Below are 21,197 nucleotides of genomic sequence, written 5' to 3'. Positions count from 1 at the left end.
CCTGTCTCAGCCTCCAGTATTTATGCTGCAGTAGTTTGTGTCGGGGGCTGGGGTCAGTTTGTTATATCTGGAGTACTTCCCCTGTCTTATTCGGTGTCCTGTGTGAATCTAAGTGTGCGTTCTCTAATTTTCTCCTTCTTTCTTTCTCTCTCTCGGAGGACCTGAGCCCTAGGACCATGCCCCAGGACTAGAGCATAAACTAGTCAGTGCAGTATAGAGTCTGCTGCGGTCAGCTGCCCCGACACTGTTTAGAGAAACATGCGGTTCTACAAACTGATTTATGACTACACGTCGACAACATTATCAGCAAGCTGTAATTAAAAGGACAAGCTACACACTGTTTATCAGTGCCCAAAATCACTAGCTTGTTAGGTTCCATCCCCGTGTTTGTCAGTGAAGCTAACTGTTAGAACTAGCTAGCAGGCACTATGAGCAGGCAGGCTAAGTCAACTGGCAAGTTGCAAGTGCTTTTTTGTGCTGGAATAGAGAGATGCCGTTTTGGTTTTACAAGTGTGCGTCTGTCTGCCCGTGTTTCATAGCGTATCATGCTACAAAACAGGTCGCAGAAGGAGACAATGCTCGCAAATGGGTTTTGAATTTTGGAATATTGATGGCAGTTTGGATACAAGTGGTTGATTGGTCGAAGTGTTTGGTTCTTTATTCAGCCTGAGTGTGATGTATTCAGTGAATAGTGTAAACGTACCTCGTTTGCGGCCATGTTCCTGACTTGTTCTGGACGCAACTCTGAGAATTGAAAGAGATTGCATTAGGAGACAATTAGACACGTTTTTAAAGAGACCAATTGCTGTATCGATTCAAAGGTTTGAATGAATTGTGCTGCTTACCTCGGATGGGACCGAGGGACGCATCTTTGGCCAGCGAGGTCAGGTCACTGCCAGAGTAGCCTTCTGTCATTCTGCAAGGATTACACATACACCAAGTATTTCCATTATACCACAATATCTTTATCTACATCTCTTAGATCTCTATACAAACAGTTCCAAAATTGTCACCATTGATAAAGATGAGCAAAAACAACTAAAATAAATAATACACATACCGAGCTATATTGTAGGCTCCAGTTGTTATTTGTTTATATTATTTTATACTAATACAATTGCTTAGATAAATAGATTTTGTTTAACAAGTAATATATACATATTATTTAAGACAGGTATCAAAATAATTGGCAACCCTAACTATTAATTCTAATCTGCATTTACATTCTACTTGTTTTTAATTAATCAAATTTTAAGGAACTATATTCTGGGTTCCTGTTTCACTGGGGTATAACAAGGAGGTAAGACGCATGTAAAATCCCTTTGTCATCCATCACCATGGGAAAATTCACAAATGGTAGTTGAACATCATAAAAATCAGGCAATGGGTACAAAAGAATAGCAAAAAAAACAACTTTTAGGGTATCAATTAAGACGTTTCAAACCACTGGAACAGCGGTAAACTTACACTTTTGTCCAATACCAGGCATCTTGTCCCCACACACAGTAAGGAAGATAGTTCGGGAGGCAAAGAATATTCAAGGGCCAAAGTTGGAAAATTACAGAACTTAGTCAGATCTTAGGGTCACCAAGTCTACAAATCTACAATTAGACGCCACCTCCATGCCAATAGGCTCTTTGGAAGGGTTGCCAGAAAGAATATCCTTTATTGAGAGCAACCAAATAATATAAACTCCTGGAGTTTGCTAAAGGGCATTGGCACTGGGATTAGAAACAGTTGCTATGGTGCCGACAATATGCATTGCGATTGTCACTATTCTACATGTATTGCGATTCAATACTGTTGACTTTATTGCGATTCCATGGTCCAAACATATTGCTCACAACATGTCTGCTGCAGAGTGACATGAGAGAGGCATGAGAAAACAAATTTTGATCAGTCATAGAAATAAGTGATGAAAACAAATTGGCTCCCTATTTAAAAAGAAGATGGAGAACAAGCTGTGAAGGAAAAATACTGGACTTTTGGTGCAGTTACAGCCAACTAGCACAAACATGTTGCAATATTGTTAAAAAGAATATCCTGATAAGTAACTATCGACCCCCCCATCAATAATACCTACGGTAAAATATGGTGGGGGATCTTGGATTTTATGGGCCTGTTTTACTTCCACTGGTCCTGGGTTCCTTGTTAAGGTCAACGGCATCATGAACTGTAGCAACTACCAGGACATTTTTAACAATCTGGTTGCCAATGCCAGGAGGCTGAAACTTCACTATAAGTGGATATTCCACCAAGACAATAACCCCAAGCAATAACCTCAAGCACACATCAGAATCCACAATGAAATGGTTAATTGACCAGAAAAATATATTTTGCAATGGCCATCTCAGTCTCCGAACTGAGAACCCCATTGAAAACCTGTGGTTTGAATTGAAGGGGGCAGTCCATAAGCGCAGACCAAAGGATATCAAGGACCTGGAAAGATTCTGTATGTGTTCTCCAATCTCATAAAACATTTGAGAAAAAGGCTCAGTACCATTATCCTTGCAAGGGGAGGGTGCCAGAGTACTGAAAACAGGGGTGCCAATAATTGACGCCTATCCTTTTTTAGATTACTTGTTAAACAAAATCTCTATATACAAGACTATAGTTTTGCTCATCTTTATCAAGGTTTCCAATCATTTTAGACGTGACTGTATATATATCTCAATGCCTATCACTACCTCTTTATCTGTATGTGATTCTGAAAGCATAAAGAGATAGCAAACATTTAAAATATACCATTAGTCTCTATTCTTCTTTATACATCTAGTGGTATCTCTATTTATCCATCATTTTGAAAGGATTACAGAGAACAAAACATTCTATATTATAAAGATAGATCTATCTATAGCTCTATCAACTACCTATTGTACAACGTTCATTCAAACCATGGTAAAGGATATCTAAAAGTACATAACATATTAGGTCTGTTTCCAAGTCAGTTTACCTGGCAAGCTGGGACAGTTCTTTCTGTGTGAGAGGATTCCCATGCTTCCCTAAAAGGTTCTTGACCAGTTTTAGCCGGGTCTATACACAACACACAATTGTATACTTTTTTTGCAGGGAAATTGCATGAGGAATATGATTTGTTTACTGTATGGCTACAATTGTAAATGGAATTAATAAGTTTCTTAACATACGTCTTCTGTTGGTAAAGCCACGTACACCCGTTTTGCAAATCGCCTGTGAATAGAAACAGTTTGAGAATGTGTTACCATTGGGTAAGCCTTGAAGGACAATTCCACCCATTTATAACCAGTTATTATGCTGCTAGGATACACAGAGTGTACAAAACGTTAGGAACATCTAGGGAGTTCCTACCTAAACAATTTGCATGTCTTCCATCGCAATAGCCTGTGTCCTACTGAATACAACCCTGGCTTATTAAAACAAACTGGACATCCCCAGCCAAACTGGCCTACAGTACCTAAGAACAGCCTCGTCCAGCTCCTGAGGCCTGTTGGTGGCTCCCATCACCAACACCCGTTCATCCCCACCAGATTGCACCTAAACACACACCCAAATAAATATTATTGGCAGCTACACAGTTGCCTATGGAAAGTATTCAGACCTCTTGACGATCCACATTTTGTTACGTTACAGCCTTATTCTAAAAATGGATTAAATAGTTTTATCCCCAATACCCCATGACAACAACAACAAAAAATGAAATAAAATGAAATATCAATATCAAGTATTCAGACCATTTACTCAGTACTTTGTTGAAGCACCTTTGGCAGCGATTTCAGCATCAAGTCTTCGTGGGTATGATGCTACAAGCTTAGCACACCTGTACTTGGGGAGTTTCTCCCATTCTTCTCTGCAGATCCTCTCAAGCTCTGTCAGGATGGATGGGGAGCGTCTCTGCACAGCTATTTTCTGGTCTATCCAGAGATGTTCGATTGGGTTCATGGCTCTGGCTGGGGCACTCAAGGACATTCAGAGACTTGTCCTAAAGTCACTCCTGCGTTGTCTAGGCTGTGTGCCTAGGGTCATTGTCCTGTTAGAAGGTGAACCTTCGCCCCAGGTCCTGAGTGCTCTGGAGCAGGATTTCATCAAGGATCTCTCTGTACTTAGCTCCGTTCATCTTTCCCTCGATCCTGACTAGTCTCCCGGTCCCTGCCACTGAAAAACATTCCCACAGCCTGATGCTGCCACCCCCATGCTTCACCGTAGGGATGGTGCCATGTTTCCTCCAGACATTCAGGCCAAAGAGTTCAATATTGGTTTCAACAGACTAAAGAATCTTGTTCCTCATGGTCTCAGTCTTTAGGTGCCTTTTGGCAAACGCCAAGCGGGCTGTCATGTGCATTTTACAGAGGAGTGGCTTCTGTCTGGCCACACTACAATAAAGGCCTGATTGGTGGAGTGCTGCAGAGATGGCTGTCCTTCTCCCCAGAGGGACTCTAGACCTCTCTGACCAAGGCCCTTCCCCAATTTCTCAGTTTGGCCGGTGGTTCCAAACTTCTTCCATTTAAGAATGATGGAGGCCACTGTGTTCGTGGGGACCTTCAATGCTGCAGAAATGTTTTGGTACCCTTCCCCAGAGCTGTGCCTCAACACAATCCTGTCTCGGAGCATTAACGAACAATTCCTTTGACCTCATGGCCTGCTTTTTTCTCTGACATGCACTAACAACTGTGGGACCTTATATAAACAGTTGTGTGCCTTTCCAAATCATGTCCAATCAATTGAATTTACCACAGGTGGACTCTAACTGACTAGGTTTCCCCCTTTCCCTTTATCAAGTTATAGAAACATCTCAAGGATGATCAATGAAAACAGGATGCACCTAAGCTCAATTTCGAGTCTCATAGCAAAGGGTTCAAATACCACTGTAAATAAGGTATTGTGTGTAGATTGCTGAGGAATTTGTTTTATTTATTCTAAAATGGTTTAAGGCTGAAACGTAACAAAATGTGCAAAAGGTCAAGGGGTCTGAATACTTTCCGAAGACACGGCATCTCTTGGACAGATTTAATGTGTAAGAGGGCAAATATTTATGCAGGATATGGACAAGACAATTCAAAATTCAATTAAGCGAAATGCTTAAACAGACATGACCGGATGCAGGATGTGGCCATAACAGACAGAAATCCTCCAGGGACAAACATTGCACACACGCTCATAAACAAAACTAAAAACAAGTGACAAAAATGAACACTGGAACATGGATGGGTGCATGCGCAGAAACACACACACGGGAGACCTCCTTACGCCATCAAATTCAATCAAGAACTCTGTCTTCAGTCGTCTGCTGGCATCATGCTCTCCCTCTCTCCTTTCACAGAGTAGACTGTCGATCTCATCTGTGTGGGGGTAAGTAACAGTAGTCACAATCTGAATGGAAGGGTTCCATTATCCTCTTATTTTTATATATATATATATATATATATATATATATATATATATATATATATATATATATATTTTTTTTTAACTTTATTTAACTAGGCAAGTCAGTTAAGATCAAATTCTTATTTTCAATGGCGGCCTAGGAACAGTGGGTTAACTGCCTGTTCAGGGGCAGAACGACAGATTTGTACCTTGTCAGCTCGGGGGTTTGAACTTGCAACCTTCCAATGCTCTAACCACTAGGCTACCCTGCCGCCCCAGTATTCTATGCATAGTCGCACTCTCCGTTTCCATCAGTTATTAAATAGCAAAGTCTTGCCAATATCTGTGCTTATGATTAGATTCCAGGTAATGAAACATCATTATCATTATGTGCTTTCTTGACCAGTTTATTGCAGTTATGTATTCTTCTATCTAACTAAGTCAAACGTTACCTATGAAGATGATCGAGGGTTGCAGTTCTCTAGCGACGGCAAACAGAGCTCGCACCAGCTTCTCTCCCTCCCCCACCTACAGGGAAAGACCAAAAGAATAGCGAGTGAACTCTGAATAGTGAGTTTACTCTTTTTCTACAAGGGTCTACTTGAAATGACTGATACGTTGGTTTTTCTCCTACTAATGCACTGACTAAGTTGCATTGGATAAGAGCATCTGCGAAGTAACTAACGTGCAAAGACATGTAAAACGTAACAAAACTTTACGCTAATAATGTACTCACATATTTCGAGGTCAAGCTGGCTGCACTTATGTTGAAGAATGTGGCGTTGGACTCCATGGCCACTGCTTTAGCCTATCAGTTAAAAAAAAACGAGCTAAAATGTCAAATGCAGAACATTATACTTATTTTTTTTTAAATATTTGGAAATAAATGCTCTATAATCCTTAAATTCATTTGTTTTCTTCTGTTCACTTTGTTTTAAATTTGATAACAGCGTATCCACATTCCTGCTCTATAGAATCACCTTTTGTTTTAATGCAGGTCAGACACATTTTGGGAGATGCTAAAACTACATTCATGATGGATAAGGCAATTTTGTATGAAAGAAAAACACAATATCAATTCCCTGGGATTTTGCCTATCAGTCATAGTACTCAGTAGTCACTGTCAAAGTACCACCATGTAAAATAAATATGTACTTACACATTTAGGCCTATTCTACTCTTGGACAAAGCATCTTGCAGTTAGAGGATTTCAAAACCAGCTAATCCAGTGAAAGGACTCGATCCACTATAAGTATTATATTAGTCTTGTATTATAAAGATTTTGCAAATGTATCGTTTTGTGCGTTTTATATGACAATGGTTAAGCTATTTCATGGTCACTCGTGGTCTTTGTGAGCCCAACCAAGACCCACTCTACTAATCATTTCTCATTTGGGTCTCTTGCCAATACCAAATGTTACTGCACCACACTCACCAGCATCGTCTTTCCATTGCCAGGAGGACCGAAGAGCAGAAGGCCTCGTGCTGGAGCCCTCAAGCCTGTAAACAACTTGAAAAAGCAACATCTACTCAGCACTTGTTTCATAGTCCTGAAGTTCAAAATTACAGAGCAATACATAGCCTATCGGAATCAATAAATTACTGATTTAACATTTACTGTATTTGGTATTTTATTAGGATCCCCATTAGCTGTTGCAAAAGCAGAAGCTACTCTTCCTGGGGTCCACACCAAACATGAAACATAATACAGAACATCAATAGACAAAACAGCTCAAGGCCAGAACTACATACATTTTGAAACCAGATTTGCTGTTTATTTGACCAATAAATGATGGAAGGAAGTTCCATGCAATAAAGGGCTCTATATAATACTGTACACTTTCTTGAATTTGTGGACTGTGAAAAGAACCCTGGTGGCATAAATGTGTGTGTCAGAGCTGTGTGTAAGTTGACTATGCAAACAATTTGGGATTTTCAACACATTAATGTTTCTTGTAAAAAGAAGAAGTGATGCAGTCAGTCTCTCCTCAACTCTTAGCGAAGAGAGACTGGCATGCATAGTATTAATATTAGCCCTCTAATTACAATGAAGAGCAGAAGGTGCCGCACACATGGACACACATGCTGTGTTTAATGCCAAGACGCATGAAAGCTGTGATTGAAAATCAGGGTTATTCCACCAAATATTGGTGGACTCTTCCTTAGTTAAAACATTGGTATTGTGTTGTTTAAAAATGAATATTAACTTATTTTCTTTGCATTATTCAAGGTCTGTCAAGACTGCATCTTTTTGTTATTTTGACCAGTTGTAATTTTCTGCAAATAAATGCTTTGGGAGAAATGTTGTCAGTAGTTTATAGAATAAAACAAAAAATGTAATTTACCCAAACACATAAATAGTACATTTTGCAGTGGTCTCTTAATTTTTTCCAGAGCTGTAATATAGCTCTGAATCTACGATATGGCAGAGGTTGAAAAGCCATAACACATACGTTTTTTTCAACAGGTTATGACCAATAATATCAAAGGCTGCACTGAAATCTAACAGTACAGCTCCCACAATCTTCTTATTCTCAATTTCTTTCAACCAATCGTCATTTGTGTCAGTGCAGTACATGTTGAGTGCCCTTCTCTATAAGCATGCTGAAAGTCTGTTGTTAATTTGTTTACAGAGAAATACATAGTGTAAAGTGGGTAAAACAGTACATAAACATTACTAAAATGATCAGTGTTCAATGACTATGTACATACAGTAGGACAGCAGTCACTAAGGAGCAGAGCAGAGTACTAGGTGGTAGCCGGCTAGAACAGTGGCTAAGGTTCAGGGCAGGGTACTGGGCAGAAGCCAGCTAGTGGTGACTGTTTAACAGTCTGATGGCCTGGAGATAGAAGCTGTTTTTCAGTCTCTCTGCCCCAGCTCTAGATGGTAGCGGGGTGAACAGGCTGTTGCTCGGGTCCTTGATCTTTTTGGCCTTTCTGTGACACCAGGTGCTGTAGATGTCCTGGAGGCCAGGCAGCAGGGCCCCGGTGATGCATTGGGCTCATCGCACCACCCTCTGGAGAGCCCGGTGGATGGTGCAATTGCCGTACCAGGCAGTGATACAGCCCGACAAGATGCTTTCAATGGTCCATCTCTAGAAGTTTGTGAGGACCCTAGGGGCCAAGACGAATTAGCGCTGTTGCGCATTCTTCACCACGCCGTCTGTGTGAAGGGACCATTTCAGGTTGTCAGTGATGCTGCATACTGACTGACTCTCTCCACTGTGACCCCATCAATATTTCCTGGCACCACTCTGCCAGGGCTCTCACCTCATCGTTGTTGGTAATCAGGCATACCACTGTTGTCATAACATGACTGAACATGGTGTTAATCGCCCGCGAATCGTTTAAGAATGGCTAGGAATGTAAAATACGGCCTCACCAAAGGAGGTGCATCCAGTTGCTGCGCCAATGTGCAACAGACAAAAAAAAACGTAGCACCAGTAATATGATCACAACGTTTGCAGTAATGGTGCAACCAAAAGCTTTTTTCTCTCAATGGCACATGGAAACAGTGGTACAGCGAAGCCTAACCATTACAACAATTATTAGCTGCCTGATTATTTTTCTAGGTGCACCGGTGCGCCAAAATAAAGAAAATCCCAGTTGAACAGCAAAATAGGCTCTCCTATACAGCTTGAACACATTTACTCGTATCCACGCCCCCTCCCCCTTATTCATTATGATTGAAAAGGCGAAACCGATCCTAGATCAGCACTCATACTCTGAGACACTTCGTGTTGACGAGGACAAGGCTGGAGATCGCTCTGTCATACTGATTGAGTTCGAATAACAGACTGGAAGCTTCAAAAGGAGGGTGGTGCTTGGAATCATTGTTCTTCCTCTGTCAACCATGGTTACCTGCAAGGAAACATGTGTCATCATCATTGCGTCACAGGCAAGGATATTGCTGCCAGTAAGGTTGCACCTAAATCAATCATTTATCGGATCATCAAGAACTTCAAGAAGAGTGGTGCAATTGTTGTGAAGAATGCTTCAGGGTGCCCAAGAAAGTCCAGCAAGCGAATGTCTCCTAAAGTTGATTCAGCTGCAGGATCGCGTCACCACCAGTACAGAGCTTGCTCGGGAATGACAGCAGGCAGGTGTGAGTGCATCTTTTGGAGGATGGCCTGGTGTCAAGAAGGGCAGCAAAGAAGCCACTTCTCTCCAGGAAAAACATCAGGGACAAACTGATATTCTGCTAAATGTACAGGGATTGGACTGCTGAGGACTGGGGTAAAGTCATTCTCTCTGATGAATCCCCTTTCCGATTGTTTGGGGCATCTGGAGAAAAGCTTGTCCGGAGAAGACAATGTGAGCTATCATCAGTCCTGTGTCAATGCCAACAGTAAAGCATCCTGAGACCATTCTTGTGTGGGGTTGCTTCTCAGCCAAGAGAGTGGGCTCACTCACAATTTTTCCTAAGAACACAGCCATGAATAAAGATGGTACCAATACATCCTCCGAGAGCAACTTCTCCCAATCATCCAGGAACAGTTTGGTGACAAACAATGACTTTTCCAGCATGATGGAGCACCTTGCGATAAGGCATAGGTGATAACTAAGTGGCTTGGGGAACAAAACATTGATATTTTGGGTCCATGGCCAGGAAACTCCCCAGACCTTAATCCCATTGAGAAATTGTGTTCAATTCAGGTGGACAAACAAAAACCCACAAATTCTGACAAACTCAAAGCAATGATTATGCAAGAATGGGCTGCCATCAGTCAGGATGTGGCCCATGGGTTAATTGACAGCATGCCAGGGCGGATCGCAGAGGTCTTGAAAAAGAAGGGTCAACATTGCTAATATTGACTCTTTGCATGAACTTCATGTAGTTGTCAATAAAAGCCTTTGACACTTATGAAATGCTTGTAATTATACTTCAGTATTCCATAGTAACATCTGACAAAAATATCTAAACACACTGAAGCAGCAAACCTTGTGGAAATGAATATGTGTCATTCTCAAAACTTTTGGCCACGACTGTACACTCCATGGTCCAGTGAGTTGCTGTTCCTCTCTAATCTCACCTCTGGCCTTAGTGCAGGCAGGATGACTATTTCCTGTAGGGCCTGCTTAGCCAGCTCCTGGCCAGCAACGTCCTCAAACCTCACAGATGAGCCACTGGAACACACACACACACGAGACAGGTCTGAATGCTGATTCCCATACAGAAATATAGACATACTCAACTCTGCTTGGGTTGTGTTAATTCAACAGCAAAGACAGACTGAAACAGGCAGGCTGAATCAAAACATTATAAAAAGTGTTACATCTTTGCGCCCTACTGAACATCACCCACATCAAGCAGTCAACGTCTATTGCGTTCCAAACTGAGGCACCTTGCAAAGCACATGCTTTATGTCCAGTGAATAATACACAAGACACTCCAAATCATCCAAATCATTGTCCCTCACCTGTCTATGATCTCGCTGAGGATGAGGTTGGCAAGCTTGCTGTCCACATTCTTCAAGTTCTTCATATCCCTCTTCTTCAGTGGGGACATGGATGTGGGAGTGGTGGTGGGTTTACAGTTTTGCCGGTTGCCTGTTTTACTCTATAACAAAAAGAACCATAACTTCAGATTTGGTTACGATTTTCAACAAGCTAATCTCTTGTGATGATGATTGGAAATTCTCCTATTTTCTTAGGTTTGTCAATTTTGTCTTCCCTTCAATAACAATGGATATAGACTGGAAATGTTCTTTTAGTATCATGATTTTCTTTATAGTCCATGGCTATAGTGCTAGTCTAGAATCAGTTATTCATTTTAGAGCATAATTAATAAGATTACATGGAGAGGGAGGAACTGATCCTAGATCAGCATTCCTACTCTGAGACACTATCAATATGGGCCCTGGACTCTTGGCTAGATGTGGAGTTAGTTGAGGAAAGACGATCTGGGTCTCACCTTGTTTCTGTTGGACTGGGGGACCAGTCTGTGCTGTGTGTGACTGCTGGAGGGCCCAATGAAGCTGGGGGAGCGCTGGAGGCCCCCGTGGCCTGCCGGCAAGGTTTTTTTTGGCGTATGCTTTGGTCGTGGGAGGGAGTGACTGGAGTGAGTAGTCAGGGAGTCCCTCTTTTTGGGTACGGCTCCACTTACTGCCAAGAGCAAGGAGACTGTTAGAACCATCAAGATATATTAGCGATTTATTTATCAGTATGGTAGGTTAGGACAATTAATTAAGCTATGCGTGAGCTAATGTCCCATCAATGGAGGCCTGATTTAGTCTAAGACTGCGTGAAAGATGAAATAAGAAAAAACAGGAAAAGTCAGGAAAAGTAGGATATTGGTATATCAATTTCAATGATGTAAACTCAGCATAAAAAGAAATGTCCTCTCACGGTCAACTGCGTTTATTTTCAGCAATCTTAACATGTGTAAATATTTGTATTAACATAACAAGATTCAACAACTGAGACATAAAAAGTTCCACAGACATGTGACTAACAGAAATGGAATAATGTGTCCCTGAACAAAGGGGGGATCAAAATCAAAAGTAACAGTCAGTATATGGTGTGACCACCAGTTGCATTAAGAACTGCAGTGCATCTCTTCCTCATGGACTGCACCAGATTTGCTAGTTCTTCCAGTGAGATGTTACCCAACTCTTCCACCAAGGCACCTGCAAGTTCCCAGACATTTCTGGGGGGGGGGGTGGCCCTAGCCCTCACCCTCCGATCCAACAGGTCTCAGACGTTCTCAATGGGATTAAGATCCGGGCTCTTCGTTTGCCATGGCAGAACACTGACATTCCTCTCTTGCAGGAAATCACGCACAGAACGAGCAGTATGGCTGGTGGCATTGTCATGCTGGAGGGTCATGAGAGGATGAGCCTGCAGGAAGGGTACCACATGAGGGAGGAGGATGTCTTCCCTGTAATGCACCGCGTTGAGATTGCCTGCAATGACAACAAGCTCAGTCCGATGATGCTGTGACACACCGCCCCAGACCATGATGGACCCTCCACCAAAATCCAAATCGATCACGCTCCAGAGTACAGGCCTGGGTGTGATGCTCATTCCTTCGACGATAAACGCAAATCCGACCATCACCCCTGGTGAGACTCGTCAGTGAAGAGCACTTTTTGCCAGTCCTGTCTGGTCCAGCAAGTTTGTGCCCATAGGCAACGTTATTGCCGGTGATGTCTGATGAGGAAATGCCTTACAACAGGCCTACAAGCCCTCAGTCCAGCCTCTCTCAGCCTATTGCGGACAGTCTGAGCACTGATGGATGGATTGTGTGTTCCTGGTGTAACTCGGGCAGTTGTTTTTGCCATCTTGTACCTGTCCCGCAGGTGTGATGTTTGGATGTACCGATCCTGTGCAGGTGTTGATACACATGGTCTGCCACTGCGAGGACGATCAGCTGTCCGGCCTGTCTCCCTGTAGCGCTGTCTTAGGCATCTCACAGTATGGACATTGCAATTTATTGCCCAGGCCACATCTGCAGTCCTCATGCCTCCTTGCAGCATGCCTAAGGCACATTCACGCAGAGAAGAGCTGGGACCCTGGGCATCTTTCTTTTGGTGCTTTTCCAAAGTCCGTAGAAAGGCCTCTTTAGTGTCCTAAGTTTTCATAACTGTGTACTCAATTGCCTACCGTCTGTAAGCTGTTAGTGTCTTAACGACCATTCCAGTAGTGCGTGTTCATTAGTTGTTTATGGTTCATTGAAAAAGCATGGGAAAGTGTTTAAACCCTTTAGAATGAAGATATTTAGATTTTTCTGAATTATCTTTGAAAGACAGGGTCTTGAAAAAGGGACATCTCTTTTTTTGCTGAGTTCATGAAGAGAATAAAGGCAGAAAAACTGGAATTCCTGAATAATCAGGAACAATGACACCCTTGAAAACACTCGTGAAAAACCAGTCATGACACCTGAAAGCAGATTCCCGGTAGCACCCACCTGAGCGTAGATAACCGTTATGGTATGACTGGTTTGAGCTCTCTGCATAGATGTCTCTCTGAGCTGGCCCTGAACGCAGCTTTTCTACACAACAGGAATGACAATAACAAAAACCAAATGAAATTGGGAAAGGGAATAGGAGAAGGGAGGGAAAAGGAGAAGAAAATGAAATTATATTTGAAATAAACAAATAAAATACGCCAAGATTCTTTGAATGGGGGACGAACAGCAATGTTTTGGGATGGTGCCTAAGTTAAGTTGTCATGCCACATCCAAGAATGAGGCATATGGGGTAGGGCTGAGAGGATTGTCAACATTTCAGTGTCGAGGCAGCAAAGCCAAACATAGCAGCCATGTCCAACCAGGACGAATCAAACAACAAGAGTATGGTCGTGTTCATTAGGAAAATGTTTGAAAATGTTCTGCAAGGCAAAAGGAAAATTAGCATTTCTCATTGGACAAGTCTAGGTTTGTTATCTTAGGTTTTGTGCCGAATGAACATGACTCAGGATAATGTTGTAGCCAGCTGTGGAATGACGAGAAGCTTCTGAAACAGCTTTGGGGGACCGCTGAGTGGATTTTTACCAAAATTGACTAATTCTGTCATTTAAAGTATTAAAACATGTTTTGGGGTGTCCATTACGGGTTTAATAAAAAGGCACTGGAGTATTTAGGGCCTAATCCCTTTTGGTGCATAAAGTACATTGGAGTTTGGAAGTCATGTGATGTCAATACAAAAAGTACGCATGTGAATTTACACTGAGTGAACAAAACATTAGCAACACCTTCCTAATATTGAGTTGCATCCCCTTTTGCCCTCAGAACAGCCTGAATTCGCCAGGGCATGGACTACAAGGTGTACAAAGCATACCGCAGGGATTCTGGCCCATGTTGACTCCAATGCTTCCCACAGTTGTGTCAAGTTGGCTGGATGTCCCCTGGTTGGTGGACATTTCTTTTCTTTTTGCCCCCAATTTTGTGGCATCCAATTGGTAGTTACAGTCTTGTCTCATTGCCACAACTCCCGTACGGACTCGGGAGAGAGCCGTGCATCCTCCGAAACACAACCCAACCAAGCCGCACTAATTCTTGACACAATGCCCACTGAACCCGGAAGCCAGCCGCACCAATGTGTCGGAGGAAACACTGTACACCTGGCAACCGTGTCAGCGTGCACTGCATCTGGCCCGCCACAGGAGTCACTAGTGTGCGATGGGACAAGCACATCCCTTAGACCACTGCGCCACTCGGGAGGCCCTGGTGGACCATTCTCAATGCACACGGGAAACTGTTGAGCGTGAAAAACACTGCAGCGTGGCAGTTCTTGACACACTTACACCAGTGCGCCTGGCACCTACTACCATACCGTGTTCAAAGACACTTAAATATTTTGTCTTGCCCTTTCACCCTCTGAACGGCACACATACACAATCCATGTTTCTCTGAAAATAATCGTTCTTTAACCTGTCTTCTCCCTTCATCTACACTGACAGAAGTAGATTTAACAGATGACATCAATAGGGGATCATAGCTTTCACTTGATTCCCCTGGTCAGTCTATGTCATGGAAATGTTTTGTACACTCAGTGTATACAGGCTTTACATGTTTTTTCTCCACGAGATACAAAGCTATGGAGCGATTTCAGTGCCAACAGCAATTGTATTTGAATTCCATACTTTTTTCTTTTGTATTTGGATATTTAATTTCACTTAAATAATTTTGAATTTGTAATCAACAAATTGAATGAATAATTTCATTTGGCTTTAAAATTATATTTCAATTTAATTGAATATTCAAATTCAATATTTATGCATTCAGTTTCAATGTGGTAAATATTGCATTCATTGTCTTGTGTATGGCGTTAAACTATAATTTCAAGTTGATCAAAGTTTCATATATTCAACTTCTCAGATGCATTCAGATTCAAAAATAATATTTAGCCCTCTAAATTCTGATTCAAAACCAGAGACAGCATCATGGTACTTTGCCAGCCAGGAATGGTACAGGAGAACAGACAGAATCAAACACTCTCTGTGGTAAATAGAAGCTTCTGGTAGTTTCTAAAGCCAATTGTGGCATGTTAGGCTCCCGAGTGGCGCAGTGGTCTAAGGCACTGCATCTCACTGCAAGAGGCGTCACTGTAGTCCCTGGTTCGAATCCAGGCTGCATCACATCAGGCAGTGATTGGGAGTCCCATAGAGCGGCGCACAATTGGCCCAGCGTTGTCCAGGGTTTGGACGGAGTAAGCTGTCATTGTAAATAAGAATTTGTTCTTAACTGACTTGCCTAGTTAAATAAAAAGGTCAAATAAATGTTTATTTTCTTCCTATGAATTTTGTTCTAGCTTTTGAGCTGTAAGATATTTTCTTCTGGATGTCATTTTGGAGTCAATTGAATTGTAAATAATAATAGAATATGTTTCTAAACATATCTATATTAAATGTGGATGCTACCGTGAATAATGATGAGTGAGAAAGTTAGAGGCATAAATATCGTTCCGCCCCCAATAATGCTAACCTCACGTTATTGTAAGTGAGAGGTTATCATGCTTTAGGGGTATGATATTTGTATGATATTTGTGCCTCTAACTTTCTCACTCACCAATATTCATGATTCATTCAGGATTATCTGTAATCATGGTAGCATCCACATTAATGTAGAAGTGTGATGTGACAACGGTGGTGGGCCTGATCACCAACAACGAGACAGCTTTTAGGGAGGAGGTCAGAGACCTGGCAGTGTAACAACCTCTCCCTCAATGTGGGCAAAACAAAGACGTTTTTCGTGGACAACAGGAAACAGAGGGTCAAACACGCCCCCATTCACTTCGACGAGGCTGTAGCGGAGCTGGTCGTGAGCTGCAAGTTTCTCAGTGTATCCAAACACACCAACACAGTTGTGAAAAGGGCACGACAACGCCTCTTCCCCATCAGGAGGCTGATGACCCTCAGATCCTCAAATAGAGGGCATCTTGATTGGCTGCATTGGCATCCGACGGCAAGGCGCAGAGAGAGTAGTACGTACAGCCCAGTACTTCACTGGGGTCAAACTCCCTGCCACCCAGGACCTCTATACCACTCTAACCACACACTCACACATATAGTACTTACACGACAACACACACACATAACACGTACACACTCGCCAAGCACACACACACGCTAGTCTTATCTATCCTGTTGCCTAGTCACTTTACCCCTACCTATATGTACATGCAGTATCTACTTCAATTTCCTCGTACCCCTGCACATCCACTTGGAACTGGTACCCCGTGTATATAGCCAAACTATCATTTTCGTATTTATTCCCCATTGTACTATTTGCATTTTTTTGTATTCTGTATTCTGCATTGTTGGGAAGGGCCTGTAAGTAAGCATTTCAATGTTGGTCTACACCTGTTTACAAAGCAAGTGACAATTAAAATTTGATTTGATTTCAATATTGAATTTGAACATTCAATTAAATTGAAATTGAATTTTTAAAACTGAATGCACTATTAATTTATTTCAGTTTCAAATCCTGAAAATACAAGTTCAATTTATGAATTAAATGATTTAATTTGTGCAATTTCTGTTGGCACTGAAATCAGTCCATATAAAGCTAACAGACATACTGTATCTAAGCTAGCATGAAAAGCAACAAATGTCAAGAAATCAAACAATGTCCTGCCACGCATTCAACATGAATGCAGCCGTTCAGAAGCTGCCATGCGGTATCAAGGTGCACAAGGAAGGCAAGACATTAAAAAATGTGTCCAAATGTTTGATTCTCACCTAAAAGCTCCAGGCGATCCTTTGCCATGATCAGATTGGTGATCATCTTGGCCTGTAGACGTTTATCACGTTCATATTTCTCGCCTGGAAGAGAAGAGAGAATAAAAACAAATCTATTAGTAAAATAGCCGTTTTACACTCCTGTGTGTGTTTTTTTGCTATAGCAGAGTTCTCCAACTCTGCTTAGAGCTACTGGGTATGCAGGTTTTTGTTCCAGGCCAGCAGCTACACACTAGGTGATTACAATAATCAGCTGAGCATGGTCTTCAAATCAAGACCACGATTAGCTGAACCATGTGTGTTAACGATAGGCTAAATTAAAACCCTGCATATCACTAGCTCTCCGGGACCAGAGATGGTAAGGAAATCTGCACTATAGAGTCGTGGCCAAAAGTTTTGAGAATGACACAAATATTAATTTCCACAAATATTAATTTCCTGCTTCAGTGTCTTTAGATATTTTTGTCGGATGTTACTATGGAATACTGAAGTATAATTACAAGCATTTCATAAGTGTCAAAGGCTTTTATTGACAATTACATGAAGTTAATGCAAAGAGTCAATATTTGCAGATGCACTTCTTTTTAAAGACCTCTGCAATCCGCCCTGGCATGCTGTCAATTAACTTCTGAGCCACATCCTGACTGATGGCAGCCCATTATTGCATAATCAATGCTTGGAGTTTGTCAGAATTTGTGTGGTTTTGTTTGTCCACCCTCCTCTTGAGGATTGACCACAGGTTCTCAATGGCATTAAGGTCTGGGGAGTTTCCTGGCCATGGACCCAAAATATCGATGTTTTGTTCCCTGAGCCACTTAGTTATCGATTTTGCCTTATGGCAAGGTGCTCCATCATGCTGGAAAAGGCATTGTTCGTCACCAAACTGTTCCTGGATGGTTGGGAGAAGTTGCTCTCGGAGGATGTGGTGGTACCATTATTTATTCATGGCTGTGTTCTTAGGAAAAATTGTGAGTGAGCCCACTCTCTTGGCTGAGAAGCAACCCCACACATGAATGGTCTCAGGATGCTTTACTGTTGGCATGACACAGGACTGATATTGCTCACATTGTCTTCTCCGGTCAAGCTTTTTTCCAGATGCCCCAAACAATCGGAAAGGGTATTCATCAGAGAAAATGGCTTTACCCCAGTCCTCAGCAGTCCAATCCCTGTACCTTTTGCAGAATATCAGTCTGTCCCTGATGTTTTTCCTGACGAGAAGTGGCTTCTTTGCTACCCTCCTTGACACCAGGCCATCCTCCAAAAGTATTTGCCTCACTGTGCATGCAGATGCACTCACACCTGCCTGCTGCCATTTCTGAGCAAGCTCTGTGCTGGTGGTACCCCAATCCCGCATCTGAATCAACGTTAGGAGATGGTTCTGGCGCTTGCTGGACTGTCTTGGGCGCCCTGAAGCCTTCTTCCAACAATTGAACCGCTCTCCTTGAAGTTCTTGATGATCCGATAAATGGTTGATTTAGGTGCAATCTTATTGGCAGCAATATCCTTGCCTGTGAAGCCCTTTTTGTGCAAAGCAATGATGACGTCACATGTTTCCTTGCAGGTAACCATGGTTGACAGAGGAAGAACAATGATTCCAAGCACCACCCTCATTTTGAAGCTTCCAGCCTGTTATTCAAACTCAATCAGCATGACAGAGTGATCTCCAGCCTTGTCCTTGTCAACACTCACACCTGTGTTAACGAGAGAATCACTGACATGGCGTCAACTGGTCCTTTTGTGGCAGGGCTGAAATGCAGTGGACATTTTTGGGGGGGGATTAAGTTCATTTGCATGGCAAAGAGGGACTTTACAATTAATTGCAATTCATCTGATCACTCTTCATAACATTCTGGAGTATATGCAAATTGCCATCATACAAACTGAGGCAGCAGACTTTGTGAAAATTAATATTTGTGTCATTCTCAAAACTGTTGGCCACGACTATAGGCCCTTGGAAATACTAAATACAGCAAAGTATGCACAGTCAACTCACCGTTTTCAGCTACCTCGATCGCGATGCCCCTCTCGAGCTCCGCGATTCCGCGTTTGTACCACTGGACTGCCTGTTCCTTGTGCACTAGTAACACACAAACCACAAGTCGGGACAGTCAGACAGGCACAGAAAAAAGCATGTTGAGGTTAGAGTACATACAAAATCATTGCTCACAGTCAAATAAGAGCTGATGTAAAAGGATGAGATATTTAGTAATTTTGCAGTAGGCTAAGCATCCTTTAGTCTACAATACATATTTTACATGCATTAGGCCTACATGTTTTAGCCTACATATTTTACATGCTTTAGGCCTACATGTTTTAGCCTACATATTTTACATGCTTTAGGCCTACATGTTTTAGCCTACATATTTTACACGCTTTGTGTTGCCTAAAGGTATAGCATCTCAAGAGGCATTGGAAGAATAGCAAAAACAAACATTTGGCATGACAGACAGTCAATCATGACCTCAAACAAAAAGTACAGAGACTCATGGATCAAACCATAATGACGTGAACTATAATGCATCATTTCACATGACTGACCCAGACCCTTAAACCCCTGTGGCGTGGAGCAGTGTCAAGTCATAAGACTGATTTTCATAGTGGTGGGAATATACAGCATATCCGCTCCTTATGAGTGATTCTGAGTATTATTGAGACCGGGGCTCCCTAGTCCCAAAGGCAGGCAGACAGGCCCTAAAATTCTATTGGGTTCAGCCGAGTTGTGGTCATTTGGCACTAAACTGAAAAACAGGGAGGAATTGTCAAATAAGAATCACTGATTTCAGTTCAGTTTTTCCGTTGCATGCCCTGATGAACAAGACCCTGCTGTGGCATATGTGTTACTTCTATTAGGATCTTATCAATATGAAAAATGTCACTGTATCCTCTCTAGCCATTTAAAAGACATTGATAGCTGCCACTCCGGCCCTCCTCCATTTCAACATATAAATAAATAAGATGGACTTCACTTTCTATTCAAACCACCACTCATCTCTACAGGTTTATGTTATTTAGGGGCATGACATAGGCCAGAGCCTTTAATTGCAAATAAATAGACAGATGTGATATTGGCTTGGCCTTCATTGAAAAGGTCATGACTTATGATAAGATATTAAAAAAATTCCAGATCTATTTCCATATATAAGCGAATGTCCAGCCATGATAAAACATTTTAAAAAGTAGGGCATTTAGACCTAGACAGGAGGGACTGGGAATGCCCCATCTTTCAGTGAGACAACCCAACAAACCCAGATTCCGATAACACAGTTGTTTGTTTCAAAAGATGTGGGCCAACAGTGCGGCATACTGGGGGACTCATGTTCAAAGTGATGGCATTCTCCACACTCCCAGAGGGAGAGCTAAGCGTACAAAAGCCTCACAAAAGAGTCCAAGGCCCTCGTTGAATCAGGCCCTTTGTTCCGTGAGGCCAAAACCATTTTCTCTCCCCATGCCATCACAATGGTGCTCCACAGAGAAACTGGATGTCTGATATGGGAGGAGCCTGGTTGAAAAAGAGCACAAGAGGCTTCCTACACTACAATATATGCCTACTCGAAAAAACACTGAGTGGTAGAAATATACAATATACAGTCAACCCTTGAATGTATGAAATGGTTTGGGACTGGTGTGACTGTGTGCACTAGGCTAAACCTGAGCAGGTACAGTACAGTGGTAGAGTACAGTAAGCCCCTTGGCACATCACTCCTGCCAGTTCAGTAGGTAAATTGAACATTGGCAGAGAAGACGTGGATAAAGCTGGAAGATTAGTCTGGTGTCAAGCATCTCTGCTTTACTCCAACTACTATGCTAAAACAGATGATCAGATGTCTGCCTTCAGCAAAGTAAGCGTTTGGCTTACCTATCTACTCAAGACGCTGCTGTGCAAAATAGCTTGGGGACGAGGTTAGCTTATGACAGACCTAGGAGTCTGGGAGAAACATAATCAATACATTTTGGGTGTGTGCATTGAAATCACAGGTCTAACTAACCAAATTCAACAACTTGATGAATGTAGAGCCTAGGCCTTTCAAAACATAGCAAGAGGCCCCACTGACTGTAGCCTGTTTTCCTATGTGCTCCGGCGCCTGTGTATTGAGTGGAAGCGTTTCTTAAACGCAAGCAAGCGGAATGAAACGGGGAGGGACCTATCTGAATTTGTCCAATAGAAACTTTTG

The 21,197-nt window shown here is 42.2% G+C and overlaps 1 protein-coding gene across 2 annotated transcripts in view; it reads right to left on the bottom strand.

Annotated features, from left to right (window-relative positions):
- Window positions 1–21,197, bottom strand: part of LOC118389132 (spastin-like) — a 28,705-nt gene that overhangs the window by 5,259 nt on the left and 2,249 nt on the right. The window contains exons 2-16 of one of the 2 annotated variants that reach the window (XM_035778917.2): window positions 19,019–19,102; window positions 17,026–17,109; window positions 13,253–13,336; window positions 11,258–11,448; window positions 10,764–10,903; window positions 10,377–10,470; window positions 6,779–6,853; window positions 6,080–6,151; window positions 5,796–5,871; window positions 5,224–5,315; window positions 3,434–3,513; window positions 3,147–3,189; window positions 2,954–3,033; window positions 846–916; window positions 704–744 (exon numbers count right to left, since the gene is read on the bottom strand). In XM_035778917.2, the coding sequence (XP_035634810.1) occupies window positions 704–744; window positions 846–916; window positions 2,954–3,033; window positions 3,147–3,189; window positions 3,434–3,513; window positions 5,224–5,315; window positions 5,796–5,871; window positions 6,080–6,151; window positions 6,779–6,853; window positions 10,377–10,470; window positions 10,764–10,903; window positions 11,258–11,448; window positions 13,253–13,336; window positions 17,026–17,109; window positions 19,019–19,102 (1,307 nt within the window). The remainder of the gene's footprint in view (window positions 1–703; window positions 745–845; window positions 917–2,953; window positions 3,034–3,146; window positions 3,190–3,433; window positions 3,514–5,223; window positions 5,316–5,795; window positions 5,872–6,079; window positions 6,152–6,778; window positions 6,854–10,376; window positions 10,471–10,763; window positions 10,904–11,257; window positions 11,449–13,252; window positions 13,337–17,025; window positions 17,110–19,018; window positions 19,103–21,197) is intronic. The other variant, XM_035778918.2, reaches the window with a different exon arrangement.

The sequence above is a fragment of the Oncorhynchus keta genome, chromosome 10 (assembly GCF_023373465.1).
Source record: "Oncorhynchus keta strain PuntledgeMale-10-30-2019 chromosome 10, Oket_V2, whole genome shotgun sequence".
Classification (NCBI taxonomy): domain Eukaryota; kingdom Metazoa; phylum Chordata; class Actinopteri; order Salmoniformes; family Salmonidae; genus Oncorhynchus; species Oncorhynchus keta.
Note: the sequence above shows the minus strand (reverse complement) of the source record. Positions and strands in the feature narration are given on the sequence as shown.